Source organism: Oncorhynchus mykiss, chromosome 21, assembly GCF_057628025.1.
Source record: "Oncorhynchus mykiss isolate SJ-2025 chromosome 21, ASM5762802v1, whole genome shotgun sequence".
Taxonomy (NCBI): Eukaryota; Metazoa; Chordata; class Actinopteri; order Salmoniformes; family Salmonidae; genus Oncorhynchus; species Oncorhynchus mykiss.
Window position 1 is genome coordinate 32,623,940 of NC_143042.1, and position 16,162 is coordinate 32,640,101.

Here is a 16,162-nt window from a genome sequence, read left to right on the forward strand (position 1 = left end):
CACTGGACAATTAGTTGGGGGTATCTTGTGGTCAGTCTGATTGTGAAGTATCAACTCTGGGGATTGGTTGGTTTGGCAGCAGTGATGCCGTGGCGTCCTATAGGGCTTGCGGTGTGGTGTGTGTGTGTGTGTGTAAATTAAATAATAATTGTGTATGTGTGTAGAGCACCCTCTGCCTGCCCCCTCCAGTTCTTACACACACACACACCCCTGAACACCCTTCTTACCATCTAGCTCTTTTAACCCCCCCTACCATCCTCACACACATACCCACTCTAGCCGAAACATCCCTGGCCACCCTCGGCAGGGCCTGAGTCACTGGAGTTGAAAATCCTCTTTACACAATACACACACACACACACACACACACACAGTCAACCATGATTCACCAAATTATATTTTGATAGAGGAAGCAAAATACTTTAAGCATATGTTCTCTTTTCAGTCTCCTCCATTTCCACTAACTGAAGTTAACTGTAAGGATTTTTTTCCTAATACTGTAAAATGAACAGCTGTACCGAAAGACTGTGTGATGGAGGAGACTGTGTGATGTGATGGACAAATTGTAGAGGAGGAACTTCTTGATGCAATTAAAGCCTTTAAGCCAGGGAAAACTCCAGGGCTGGATGGCCTACCAGTTGAGGTATATCAATTTTTATTTGATGTACTCAAATTTTAACCACTCCTACAAAAATTGTAAACTATCAGGTAGTCAGCAAGAAGGTCTGATTTCACTATTACTGAAACAGGACCCAGTTGGTAAGTATAAAGATCCAATCCATCTAAAAAACTGGAGGCCCTTTAGACTTCAGTGTTGTGATGTTAAGGATCTCTACCGATTGGTGTCCCACCCGCGGGACGGTTGAGCTAATGTGCACTAATGCGATTAGCATGAGGTTGTAAGTAAGAACATTTCCCAGGACATAGACATATCTGATATTGGCAGAAAGCTTAAATTCTTGTTACTCTAACTGCACTGTCCAATTTACTATTACAGTGCTATAACATTGAAAGAATACCATGCTATTGTTTGAGGAGAGTGCAGAGTTATGAACATAAAGTTATTAATTAACCAATTAGGCACATTTGGGCAGTCTTTAAAATATATATATATTATATATATATATATATATATATATATATATATATATATATATATATATATATATATATATATATATATATATATATATATATATATATATATATATATATATAATTTTTTTTTTTTTTTTTTTTTTTGTAGTATCCAATTGTTAGTAGTTACTGTCTTGTCTCATCGCTACAACTCTTATACGGTCTCGGGAGAGACGAAGGTTGAGAGTCATGCGTCCTCCGAAACACAACCCAACTGCTTCTTAACACAGCGTGCATCCAACCTGGAAGCCAGCCGCACCAATGTGTCTGAGGAAACACCGTGCACCTAGCGACCCGGCCCGCCACAGGAGTCGCTAGTGCGCGATGAGACAAGGATATCCCTACCGGCCAAACCCTCCCTAACCCGGACGACACTAGGCCAATTGTGTGTCGCCCCATGGACCTCCCGGTCGCGGCCGACTGCAACAGAGCCTGTGCTCGAACCCAGAGTCTCTGGTTGCACAGCTAGACCACTGCGCCATCCGGGAGGCCTTAATTTGGGCAGTCTTGATGCTACATTTTGAACAGAAATGCAATGATTCATTGGTTCAGTCTAAAACTTTGGAAAAAAACGCTGCAAAATCTAACTTGCGCCTGGGCTGGAATAATACATGAATGCCTTTTTCTTGCATTTCAAAGATGATGGTACAAAAAATACCCCCCAAAGTTTTTTATTTATTTTTCTTTTCTTTTACCAGATCTAATGTGTTATATTATCCTACATTAATTTCACATTTCCACCAACTTCAAAGTGTTTCCTTTCAAATGGTAACAAGAATATCCTTGCTTCAGGACCTGAAGGACCAGGCATGTAATTTCAGGAGAAAATTTAATCCAGCTCTCCAGTCAGCACTCTGTTCTATGGTAGCAAGATGTTATTTCCTATTTTTCTCAACTTTCAATTGAAATTTGTTGTAGTGAATTAATTTTCTTTCTTTAGGGATATGAATACTGAGTATGTCCACTTCACCGTCAGATAATTTTTTGGGTAAACTACACGGTAATGTAGAAGTTGTATTTTTTTAGCAATCTAATACGTAATATTGTACACTTATCGTGCAATAGTTCAGTTGTAATCCAGAGAGGTTAGAAAAATTATCTAGATCCTCTGAGACTGCAGGGATCCAGATTGCAGATTTAAGAGGAAACTTGAGTTGTCAGCATGCAATGACACCTTTGTTTTTAGTCCTTGGTTTTCTAGCCCCTCTATATAATTGTTTGATCTGATGTTAATAGCTAACATTTTGATGGCCATATTAAATAGATACGCCGACAGTGGACAACCTTGTTTTACGCCGACAGTTTATTTATTTCTGAGAAGTAGACATTATTTGTTGTTTTACTAACTAACAAACAAATAACTTGAACCCATTATATAAGAGATTCTCCAAAATTAAAATAGTCTTGGCCGTTATATATAAATTCTAGTTGTACTTTATCAAAAGCCTTTTCAGAATCTGCCATGAATACCAGTCCTGGTTTCCCAGATGTTTTATAGTATTCTATTGTTTCCAGTACTTGTCTTATATTTTCTCCAATGTATTGTCCATGTAAAAAACCTGTCTGATCAGAATGAATACTATCCGACAATACCTTTTTTAAAGAGGAACCTCACATTAATATCAATGCAGAATTGACACGAAAAAGTCTTATTGAATCTCAAGTCAGGATTGAGTCCTTTGTGTAGTAGGGTCTATTTGTGGAAAAATCTCCCTGATTTTAATTCTTTAGTCATATCCCAGTTTACCTATTTACTTATGGCCCTGCCTATTCTGAAAAATTTTTTTTTTCATTATATAAGCAACAAATATTGAACATTATTTGGAACGATAAACCAGACAAAATTAAACATGCTTATTTGTGTAATGAATATGAGTTCAGGAAGCTAAAATGATTAAATATTAAATCATTAAACCTCAATCCAGATTAGAACCTCTCACTTTCAGTTCATTGAAAATGGAACCATTTTCTAATTATTTCCCTTTCTAAAACAAGCCATACAAAGCCCGTTGCAATTCCAGTTTCATCCCCTAGAAAAGACAGAACAAATATTATGGTTAAACTCCAATATACTAATTGATCTAAAATAAAATCTTTATGGAATAAAAATAAATACAGAACTATCTTTGCTAATGATTTTGTGAACAGTAAAGTTGGAGTAATGTAATGTGCGGTTAGAGAAAACATTTCAGTGTATTTTTGTTATCTAAAATTAGAACCAACTGATAGCAACATTACCCGCAAAACTGGAGGCAAGTGGAGAAGGTAGAGAAACGTTTTTGTCTGTCCTTTGTTAAAGACTAAAATTGGCACCAAAACATGTTAATAAATAGAAAAATATAACCATTTCATTTGAGGACCAACATGTTGACAGCGGTGCCATACAGGTTGAAAAAGTAGTTGGGAAGAGATTGTTAATGTGCCGATTCCATGGCACATGATTTATCAAGTGATACTTGATACTATTAAAATTATTATACAAAATTATTGCCAACAACAGAATGTTATGGGCGTACAACCATCTCAAATCATTAGATCACTTATTCTGATATTGCACCTACATTATGTAACTAGTTTCTGGTAAGATTCATTAATGGCTTGAAAACACAACATTTACCCCAAATGAACCCTACAAATAGCACTGTTTGGAGATTTGGAAAGCCATAGTCAATCAATCTTCAATATAATAATATTTATAGGAAAAATGTTCATCCTTATCTTACAATCTGTACATACTATGCGATTTAGAAAGGTTTTGAATGTACTGTATGTGAAACAGAACAGTTAGAAAATATAGGGTACTTATTTACATAAGTATTCAGACCCTTTGCTACGAGACTCAAAATTGAGATCAGGTGCATCCTGTTTCCATTGATCATCCTTTAGATGTTTCTACAACTTGATTGGAGTCCATCTGTGGTAAATTCAATTGATTTGGAAAGGCACACACCTGTCTATAAAAGGTCCCACGGTTGACAGTGCATGTCAGATCAAAAACCAAGCCATGAGGTTGAAGGAATTATCTGTAGAGCTCCGAGACAGGATTATGTCGAGGCACAGATCTGGGGAAGGGTACCAAAACATTTCTGCAGCATTGAAGGTCCCCAAGAACACAGTGGGCAACATCATTCTTAAATTGAAGAAGTTTGGAACCACAAAACTCTGCCAAACTGAGCAGTTGGGGGAGGTGGGCCTTGGTCAGGGAGGTGACCAAGAACCCGATGGTCACTCTGACAGGGCTCCAAAGTTCCTCTGTGGAGATGGGAGAACCTTCCAGAAGGACAACCATCTCTGCAGCACTCCACCAATCAGGACTTTATGGTAGAGTGAAGCCACTCCTCAGTAAAAGACACAACAGCCCGCTTGGAGTCTGCCAAAAGGCACCTAAAGGACTCTCAGTAAATGAGAAACAAGATTCTCTGGTCTGATGAAATTAAGATTGAACTCTTTGGCCTGAATGCCAAGCATTACCTCTGGAGGAAACCTGGCACCATGCCGACGGTGAAGCATGGTGGTGGCAACATCATGCTGTAGGGATGTTTTTCAGCAGCAGTGACTGAGACTAGTCAGGATTGAGGGAAATATGAATGTAGCAAAGTACAGAGAGGTTTGATTTTATTAGGATCTCTGTTAGTCCTCATTTGGACTAATATTCCAAGAGTCCTTAAACATTAAAATACAATTTATAATACAATCACATATTCACATACAGTTGAATTCTGAAGTTTACATACACCTTAGCCAAATACATTTAAACTCAGTTTTTCCACAATTACTGACATTTAATCACAGTAAGAATTCTCTGTCTTAGGTCAGTTAGGATCACCACTTTATTTTAAAAATGTGAAATGTCAGAATAATAGTAGAGAATTTTTTATTTCAGCTTTTATTTATTTCCTCACATTCCCAGTGGGTCAGAAGTTTAAATACACTCGTATTTGGTAGCATTGCCTTTAAATTGTTTAACTTGGATCAAACAATTCAGCTGTACTTCCACACGCTTCCCACATTAAGTTGGGTGAATTTTGGCCCATTCTTCCTGATAGAGCTGGTGTAACTGAGTCAGGTTTGTAGGCCTTCTTGCTCGCACATGCTTTTTCAGTTCTGTCCACAAATATTCTATGGGATTGAGGTCAGGGCTTTGGGATGGCCACTCCAATACCTCGACTTTGTTGTCCTTGAGCCATTTTGCCACAACTTTGGAAGTATGCTTGGGGTCATTGTCCATTTTGAAGACCCATTTGCAACCAAGCCTTAACTTCCTGACTTCTTGAGATGTTGCTTCAATATATCTTCAATATATCCACTTAATTTCCCATCCTCATGATGCCATCTATTTTGTAAAGTGCACCAGTCCCTCCTGCAGCAAAGCACCCCCACAACATGATGCTGCCACCCCCGTGCTTCACGGTTGGGATGATGTTCTTCGGCTTACAAGCCTCCCCCTTTTTCCTCCTAACATAAAGATGGTCATTATGGCCAAACAGTTCTCTTGTCTGTTGAAACAAATTGGACATTTCTCCAAAAGTACGATCTTTGTCCCCATGTGCAGTTGCAAACCGTAGTCTGGCTTTTTTATGGTGGTTTTGGAGCAGTGACTTCTTCCTTGCTGAGCGGCCTTTCAGGTAATGTCGATATAGGACTTGTTTTACTGTGAATATAGATACTTTTGTACCGGTTTCCTCCAGCATCTTCACAAGGTCATTTGCTGCTGTTCTGGGATTGATTTGCACTTTTTTTTTTTTTTTTCCCCGCACCAAGGCACGTTCATCTCTAGGAGACAGAACGCGTCTCCTTCCCGAGCGGTATGACGGCTGCGTGGTCCCTTGGTGTTTATACTTGCATACTATTGTTTGTACAGATGAACATAGGTGTTTGGAAATTGCTCCCAAGGATGAACCAGACTTGTGGAGGTTTACACATTTTTTTCTGAGGTCTTGGCTGATTTATTTAGATTTTCCCATGATGTCAAGCAAAGAGGCACTGAGTTTAAAGGTAGGCCTTGAAATACATCCACAGGTACACCTCCAATTGACTCAAATGATGTCAATTAGCCTACCAGAAGCTTCTAAAGCCATGACAGCATTTTCTAGAATTTTCCAAGCTGTTTAAAGGCACAGTCAACTTAGTGTATGTAAACTTCTGGAATTGTTATACAGTGTCTGTCTGAAATCTGTCTGAAAACAATTGTTGGAAAATGACTTGCCATGCACAAAGTACATGTTCTAACCCGACTTGCCAAAACTATAGTTTGTTAACAAGACATTTGTGGAGTGGTTGAAAAAGAGTTTTAATGTCTCCAACCTAACTGTATGTAAACTTCCGACTTCAACTGTATAACACACTGTTACAAACAGACATAATACATTGACCAGATAAATACTCTTGATGAAAACATGCTCAGGACCTCGGACTGGGGAGAAGGTTCACCTTCCAACAGGACAATGACACTAAGCACACAGCCAAGACAATGCAGGAGTGGCTTTGGGACAAGTCTCTGAATGTCCTTGAGTGGCCCAGCCAGAGCCCTAACCCGATCGAACATCTCTGGAGAGACCTGAAAATAGCTGTGCAGCAACACTCCCCATCCTACCTGACAGAGCTTGAGAGGATCTGCAGAGAATAATGAAACCCCAAAGCTTGTAGCGTCCTACCCAAGAAGACTCGAGGCTGTAATCGCTGCCAAAAGTGCTTCAACAAAGTACTGAGTAAAGGGTCTGAATACTTATGTAAATGTGATTTTTCTGTGTTTATTTTTATGAATGTTCAAAAATGTCTAAAAACCTGTTTTTGCTTTGTCATCATGGGGTATTGTGTGTGGATCTGAATACTTTCCGAATATACTGTAATAGTTGACTGAAAACACTATATATAATGTATACAGTATGTCACTTGTCAAACTCACTCCACGTAGGGCCATGTTTCTGTGGGTTTTCACTCTTCTCTTGTATTAGGTTGATGAAATAAGGTTGCTAATTAGTAAAGAACTCCCCTCACCTGGTTGTCTCGGGCTTAATTATAAGGAAAAAACAAAGATCAGCAGGAATGAGTTTGACACCCCTGCTGTATGTGTTTAAGTACTATCTATCCAGATGTAATGTATATCAAATAACTATATTCTTGCTATATACTGTAAAAAATGCTTTGTATGTAAAATGTGCGTAGAATGTACATGTAAAAATAAAAAATCTGTCTGTATACCTCTGTTTGTTTATATGCTGATCTTTTTGCATTGTTTGCATATCATTCAAGTCTTTTTTTCTCTCTCCCCCACACCTCCTCTCTCTACCCCCTCTCTCACTCTCCCCTCCTCATTCTGCTCCCTACTCGTTCCCCATCATCCATCTCCCTCCTCTCATTTCTCTCTCTTTGCTTCCACCTGGTGGTGGTTGTAATCTATTTTATCCTATCGTACTCTATCTGTCTCTATTCTACAGCAGCAGAGTCCAGTGGAACAGCGTTACATGGAGCTCCTGGCACTGAGAGACGAATACCTGAAGAAACTAGAGGAACTGCAGCTCACTGACTCCTCCCCTAACTCCTCCCACCTATCAAATAGCTCTGCCTCCAATGCGGCCTCGCCCACGCAGCACATCAATCACCTGCACACCCCTTTCTGAGTGGGGTACTCAAACACACACGTGAGTGTGTGTTTGTTCATCAGGGTTGAGGTTACTTCGATATCAATTGAGTCAATGAATCAAAGGAAATAGAATTCCTAATTTAAGATTTGAAAAGTGAAATTTATTCCAAATAGGAACTTTTCAGATTCTTGAATTAGAATTTCAATTCACTTCCTGAATCGACATGTAATTTGACCCTGACACAGACACAATAAGTTGTTTTTTTGTACATAGCGTTAGTAAAGTAATAATGGAGATGATAAATAACATGGAAATCATGACGTATGACCATAACAAAAACTTAACTATGGTGATTATGCAATATGTCACAGTACAGCCTTTTGACAACTTTTGTATAACGTTTTTTTTTCTGCAAAAACAGAGAAGCCTTAATACGAAATAAAATAAATACTCAGTGTGTTGTAGATAAACTATAAAGGACGTGTGAAAGGTTAAAACTCAATGGCTGCATTACGATTCTCTACACTTTACATAGTGTGCACTCATTTACTCCCCAGCATTGCATCGGTAAAAGCAGGCTGGAGGGAGTTTCCATCGTATTACTCACACCAGTCCATTAATTTTAAATCCATGAGAGGAGGGGGGGGTGAATGAGTGCACACTTCCAGAAGAGTAAAGAATGGGAACATAGCCCCTGCTCCTCTTGAACTCTGTACACTGTGTCAACTCCAAGACCTGAAAAGGGCATTGTTAAACTGTTATGACAAACATACTAAAAAGAGAACGTTTGACTATTAGTGCATTTGGCTGACTTAAATCAGTGTGCACCTGTACAAATGTCCTCAATATGAGCAATACCAGTCCAGTCAACCAGTTAAGTGTGGATAACAAACTAGAGTAACTTCAGTAATAAGTTGGGTAAACTCCCATAAGTTGGGTAAGTACAAACCCTGCAGTTCCCCAGTCCCAACTCACTTAAATTCTCTGAATATCTGCGTCCTTCAGTTTATTGCATACATTCGTAACAGCCCTAAGTCCTTGCATTTATCAGGGGTTGTCTGTAGTCCACTCTATGAGATGTCCAGTGGGTCCAGTATCCCCATGTATTTTACTGTAGAAGGTCTATGGAGAGACAGGACACTGAGTTGTATTGGTTTTTATTAGAGGAGCTGTGAGTTTTTATCTCCAACAATGTCCACCCTAGCCTGGTCCCAGATCTGTTAGTGCTGTCTTGCGAACTCATGCATGTCAAGTATGACAATGACCATAGGAATTGGCAAGACAGCACAAACCGATCTGGCACCAGGCTAGGTCCACTCAGTCAGTCCAATAAAGTTCTGCATCAACAGGACTCTCATTTTGCCAACGTAAAACTTGAGAACCTTAGAACCTGTCACCTTAAAACCAGTCAAACTCCTCTTGGCATAAACTTAAACCTGAAATCCCTAATGGTGAAACTGCCACATCCATTTGCGATTATAACAACGAAGTTACTGCAAACAACTAATTCTGGTTATTTCCCTCCGACATCATTGCACATGAATAGAAGCATATGTAATGCCATTTTTTTTACCACGATCTGCAACGCTCCCCAGCTCTGCTTCGTCAACAAAACAAAAACGATAACAACGGCCGTGGGGCGGACAGAGGCGCTGTTTTGCCTACTGCTCATTCCGTGATTAAACATTTATCTCAAAACACTTTATCTAAATCCAGGGAGCAAAATTGGTTTAGATCAAGTTTGCTTGAGTTTAAAGGTTTTAGGACTTCCACAGAGTTTTCTCCAAAAGACTATGGGCAGGAAAAAGTTATTTTGACAAGAGCAACAACCAGAGGTGAGGTAAGATCGGTGGAAAAGTCCAGAATAGTTTGAAAACTTTCAAGGGACAACAATAAGGTGTCCCAAGTATTCTCAGACAAGATACAGTTCTTTGGACAATAACTACCATAGAGTTTGAGATAAGATTTGGGATAAGATTAGTAAAAAGAAGTCTAGAAATGTTTAGTAACTCTTTTTAAAGGGCAGGTCCAGTGTTCTCGGGACCGCTGGTCGGGTCCAGTTCTGTGCCTTTGACCACCTGAGGTTCAACCTCAGGTAGACGTTTTGTACCCAAACCAGAGATCTGTATATAATGAGATGCTCATGTCTCTGCCCCAGCAATGGGAGTTGTTGACCCAAAGGCAAGAAGGCAGGCGACAAGCTTAGGTCAAAAATTAGCCCATAGAAACACATTGGGCAATTTGTAAAATATATTTTGGCAGGAGTGAAACCTCTCGCTTCACCTCTTCCTCTCTGCTCAAACTATACATTTTGTCTTTGTTATCGTTCCTCTGTGGTGGGGAGAAAGGGAAAGAAAGCACCCAATTGGTTGTGGCAGGAAAAAGGAAGCACCTGATTTGTTGTGGCGTGGGAAAGTCAAATCCTGATTCGTCGTCAGGGGGGAGAAAGATGGGGAAAGGAAACTGTTGATGGGTTGCTGTGGGTTCGTTCTCGTGAAGACTCTTCGGGTGGGTTACGCTTGTTTTAAAACGGTCACCATACTGGATATGGCAACGCCATACAAAAGAATGAATAGATATGACTTAGAAGGCTTGTGCGGGGTCACCCATGTTGAAAGGTGATGGTGGGGAAAGAATGAGGGCACTAGCGGCTCCCTAATGCCTCACCAGAATGCAGCACTTTGGAAGTCTTTGGCCTCAATAAGCGGGGGAAAGTAAAAAACGACACTGCAAGGGAAAAATAACCACATCGCAGAAGACTTTGTTTGATTGTGTTAGTTGGTTGATTATTTTTAGCGAAAAATGTAAAAGACAAAAATCTATTTTTATTTTTTACTTTGTACAAGTACAGTAACTGATGTACACTGAACAAAAATATAAATGCAACATGCAACAATTTCAAAGATTTTACTGAGTTACAGTTCATATAAGGAAATCAGTCAATTTAATTAAATTCATTAGGGCCTAATCTATGGATTTCACATGACTGGGAATACAGATCTGCATCTGTTGGTAACAGATACCTTAAAAACAAAGGTAGGGGCATGGATCAGAAAACCAGTCAGTATCTGGTGTGACCACCATTTGCCTCATGCAGCGCAACACATCTTCACATTGAGTTTATCAGGCTGTTGATTGTGGCCTATGGAATGTTGTCCCACTCCTCTTCAATGGCTGTGCTAAGTTATTGGCGGGAACTGGAACATGCTGTCGTACACGTCGATCCAGAGCATCCCAAACATGCTCAATGGGTGACATGGCTGTTGAGTATGCAGGTCATTCATCTTCCAGGTTTTGTGTGACAGATCCTTGCGACATGGGGCCGTGCAATATTATGCTGAAACGGGATAGCGCCGAATGACAACGACAATGGGCCTCTGGATCTTGTCATGGTATCTTTGTGCTTTCAAATTGCCATTGTTAAAATGCAATTGTGTTCGTTGTCTGTAGCTTATGCCTGCCCATACCATAACCCCACCGCCACCATGGGGCACTTTGTTCACAACGTTGACATCAGCAAACCGCTCACCCACATGACGCCGTATGCCATCTGCCCGGTGCAGTTGAAACTAGGATTCATCCGTGAAGAGCACACTTCTCCAGTGTACCAATGGCCATCGATGGTGATAATGTCCCCACTGAAGTCGGTTACGACGCCGAACTGCTGTCAGGTCGAGACCCTGGTGAGGACAACGAGCGCGCAGATGAGCTTTCCTGAGACTGCTTGTGCAGAAAATCTTCAATTGTGCAAACCCACAATTTCATAAACTGTCCAGGTGGCTGGGCTGAGACATTCCCGCAGGTGAAGAAGCCGGATGTGGAGGTCCTGGGCTGATGGGGTTACACATGGTCTGCGGTTATGAGGCAGATTGTGACGTACTGCCAAATTCTCTTGCAGGCGGCTTATGGTAGAGAAATTAACATGAAATTCTCTGGCAACAGCTCTGGTGGACATTCCTGCAGCCAGCATGCCTATTGCACACTCCCTCAACTTGAGACATCTGGGCATTGTGTTGTGTAACAAAACTCCACATTTTAGAGTGGCGTTTTACCTGTCAGGTGGATGGATTATCTTGGCAAATGAGAAATGCTCACTAACAGGGATGTAACACATTTGTGCACAAAATTTAGAGAAATATGCTTTTTTTTGCATATGAAAAATTTGTGGGATCTTTTATTTCAGCTCATGAAACATGGGACCAACACTTTACATGTTTCTTTTATATTTGTGTTCAGTATAATTACCTCAAACAAAACCTATTTTACTGTAGAAAAGTTATATTGTTGTAAAATATAATTGTATTTTGTGTAATTTGACACGTTTTATAAAAAGGAAAGTAATAAGACATGTCTTTTTTTGTTGCTTTGAATGGTTGGTTAATAATTTGTGGATTTGTTGTTCCATAAATTTAGTTTCTTTAGTTTGTTTTATTTTACCTTACGGGCATTTTTGCTTTCTAACATAGAAGAGAGGACAGTAAATCATGTTTGAATCATGATTCGTGGGATATTTGATTCAATCGGGAACCTATTCAGTTCCTTTTGGTTCTTTACCTGTGATTGTGAAACCTGGTGTGTGATTCAATCAAACTCGAATTTCGGTGTTTAAGGAGTAGCTCTTTTTCCCCCTTGGTCAAATGAAATGCCAGAATGGTTCATGGGAACTGTTAAAACCTACTACTACTACCAAGTAGACTCCTCTGACAAGTAGATTATTACATTTTCCACAATAAGAAGTCTATGCATGGACAGTAGTTTGTAAACAAAGGCACTGCCGTAAGTAAACATTCCCATAGCAAGTTGGATTGAATGCCAGACCTTGAGGAATTGAGGACTCTGATAAAGTAGTGCACTATATAGGGACTAAGGCACAATTTGGGACGCAGAAAAACTGTCACTCATGATTATTTATTTTTTTTCTTCATTTATTATATCTTAACGTAGGTAATATAGGGGGTTTAATAAAGGGGGGTTTCTTTGTCATAGTAATGCCTACTTACGACTCCCTAGCCTGGTTCCAAATCAGTTTGTGCTGTCTTGCAAAAGTCCTTGTGAGTCATGACTCGTGACCATAGGAGTTAGCTTGAGTGTCTTTCAGGGGGTGTTCTGTCCAGGGGGTGCACTTTTACAACCACCTGCCTCACCCTACTGAAATAGGAGATGGCCTCTTGCCCTATGGGACGTTCTGGCTCAGACGAGGTTTACTTTCTGTTCATGCCATGACAAGCAGAAACAGACTTGCACCCAGACTACATAGGAGTTTTGGCTAGACAACACGAATCGATGTGGGATCCGGGCTGTACTACTCCCTCTCATGTATGAGTGCTCCACTGTTGGTTGTTTTGACCGGCTCTTGTTGTGTAAATAATGCTGATTAAATTAATTTAAACATTTCTCACTTTTTTTCAAATGGATTGATTCTGTCATTCAAATTCTTGTGGTAATTTATCCTTTATTTATTCAGGAGATCATAAGGAAATGTGCAAAACATCTTATGTAATGTCTGCTGATGTGAAAATTGTGGATCGGAGAAGATTGTGGATATTCAGACCTTGTCCCATCATAGCATATCTCAGCCCTAAATATAACAGAAGCACCAGTTCACGTCTCCTTAGGATATTGGAATTGGTCCAAAATGCTTGTTTTATACATTATAGCTGCATTTAAATGAGACACTTTCTAGCTCCCTAGAATTGAACCCTACTAAAAATGACATTCAGACTACTGAACGTTCTCTAGGTCTATTCCATTAGTGGGGTTGTTCCACGAAATGAGTCACTTTGGCATGTCCCTCTGTGCACCCTCTGACTTCTAGGAAGATTTTAACCCATGTTTCACTATTGTTGTTGAGCCCTAGTTATTTTGTTGTTTTGACAAAGTAATTTCTGGAGATTATGTATTTCAAATAAAATGTTATTTGTCACATGTGCTGTGAACTGCTTACTTACAAGCCCTTAACAAACAATGCAGTTTTAAGAAAAATAAGTGTTTTAAGTATTTACTAAATAAACTGAAGTTAAAAATAAAATGTGCTGGGCTGAAGGTGTGCTCTGTTGTGCCTTGCAGTCGGAGGCCGACCAGTTGCCATACTAGGCGGTGATGCAACTAGTCAGGATGCTCTCGATGGTGCAGCTTTAGAACCTTTTGAGAATCTGAAGACCCATGCCAAATATTTTTTGTTTCCTGAGGGGGAATAGGCTTTGTTGTGCCCTCTTCACGACTGTCTTGGTGTGTTTAGACCGTTCTAGTTTGTTGGTGATGTGGACACCAAGGAACTTGAAGCTCTCAACCTTCTCCACTACAGCCCCGTCGATGAAAATGGGGGCGTGCTTGGCCCTCCTTTTCCTGTAGTCCACAATCATCTCCTTTGTCTTGATATGTTGAGGGATAGGTTGTTATCCTGGCACCACACTGCCAGGTCTCTGACCTCCCTATAGACTGTCTCATCGTTGTCGGTGAGCAGGCCTACCACTGTTGTCGTCGGCAAACTTAATGATGGAGTTGGAGTTGTGCTTGGCCATGCAGTCATGGGTGAACAGAGAGTATAGGGGAGGACTGAGCACACACCCCTGAGGGGCCCCAGTGTTGAGGATCAGTGTGGCAGATGTGTTGTTACCTAGGGACTATGGTCTGCTTGAAACATGTTGATATTACAGACTCAGTCAGGGACAGGTTGAAAATGTCAGTGAAGACACTTGCCAGTTGGTCAGCGCATGCTCGGAGTACACGTCTTGGTAATCTGTCTGTCCCTGCGGCCTTGTGAATGTTGACCTGTTTAAAGAGCTTGCTTACATTGGCTACAGAGAGAGTGATCACACAGTTGTCCAGAACAGCTGGTGCTCTCATGCATGCTTAAGTGTTGCTTGCCTCGAAGCGCGCATTGAAGTCATTTAGCTAGTCTGGTAGGCTCGTGTCACTGGGAAGCTCGTGGCTGTGCTCCCCTTTGTAGTCTGCAATAGTTTGCAGGCCCTGCCACATCCAACAAGAATCGGAGTCGGTGTAGTAGGATTCAATATTAGTCCTGTATTGACGCTTTGCCTGTTTGATGGTTCGTCGGAGGGCATATCAGAATTTATTATAAGTCCCGCTCCTTGAAAGCGGCAGCTCTACCATTTAGTTCAGTGCAGATGTTGCCTGTAATCCATGGCTTCTGGTTGGGGTATTTACTGTGGGGACGACGTCATCGATGCACTTATTGGTGAAGCCAGTGACTGATGTGGTGTACTCCTCAATGCAATCGGAAGAATCCCGGAATATATTCCAGTCCTGTAGCTTAGCATCTGCGTCATCTGACCACTTCCGTATTGAGCAAGTCACTGGTACTTCCTGCTTTAGTTTTTGCTTTTAACCTCTACCGGATTGGGGACTCCCCCCATAAACTTCAAAAGTGTTTCCTCTCAAATGGTATCAAGAATATGCATATTCTTGCTTCAGGTCCTGAGCTACAGGCAGTTAGATTTGGGTATGTCATTTTAGGCGAAAATTGAAAAAAGAGTCCGATCCTTTAGAGGTTTTAAGCAGGAATTAAGAGGATAGAGTTATGGTCAGATTTGCCAAATGGAGGGTGAGGGAGAGCTTTGTGCATGTCTCTGTGTTTGGAGTAAAGGTGGTCTAGAGGTTTTTTTTTACTCTAGTTGTACATGTAACATGCTGGTAGAAATTAGGTAAAACTGATTTAAGTTTCCCTGCATTAAAGTCCCCGGCTACTAAGAGCGCCGCCTCTGGATCAGCATTTTCTTGTTTGCTTATGGCCGGTTGAGTGCGGTCTTAGCGCCAGCATCGGTTTGTGGTGGAAAATAGACGGCTATTAGTGATGTGATTTGATTTTAAGGTTAAAAAAAATGTTTACAAAAAACTGACCCATTTTAAGGTCAACTCTGTAATGTGAACTGATCGCTATTTTAATATGGTGAAATTATTCATTTATAAATATTATTTTCAAAATGAACATTGGAACAACAATCACATTGTAAATGCAGGTAAGCTGGTTCTACTCTTTCTGGCAAACTTCTGGTGTTTTGTGGTAGAAAACTAAGCTTGCATTTAATTGCCCCTCCATGTTGCACACAATAAGCTTCCATTTCTCCTCTCACACTGGGATTTTTGGATGAATTAAGATGAAATCGTTAACCATTTTACTTTATTTGGCACTTAATATAGCCATTTTTATTTAATATTTTGAGATGGGAAAATGTGCTGTTTATTAAGTTGAACATGGCTCTATATAACTGAATGTTAAATTATGTGAAATAAACTTACATTACCGAAATGGGACTGATTTCGTGGAACGACCCAGTGACCTTTGAAGTGATCAATATGTTTAATATGGGGGATACATCAGGTGCTACGTCAGGCTATATGTTGTAGTAACCTCGTATGATCCAGGCTTACTATAAAATCCCTACACCCTTTTTCATTTTCCTGTCTGTGCATGTGTTGCT

General features: G+C 40.3%; 1 protein-coding gene across 4 annotated transcripts in view; it reads left to right on the forward strand.

The window, feature by feature from the left end:
- The window catches only part of LOC110500343 (myotubularin), a 63,107-nt gene extending 49,463 nt beyond the window's left edge, over nt 1-13,644 (forward strand). For 2 of the 4 annotated variants that reach the window (XM_021577658.3, XM_036957768.2), the window contains one exon: nt 7,575-13,644. In XM_021577658.3, the coding sequence (XP_021433333.3) occupies nt 7,575-7,757 (183 nt within the window). In that variant the 3' untranslated portion in view covers nt 7,758-13,644. The remainder of the gene's footprint in view (nt 1-7,574) is intronic. The other 2 variants (XM_021577659.3, XM_090214435.1) reach the window with 2 other exon arrangements.
- Nucleotides 13,645-16,162: the final 2,518 nt, after the last annotated feature.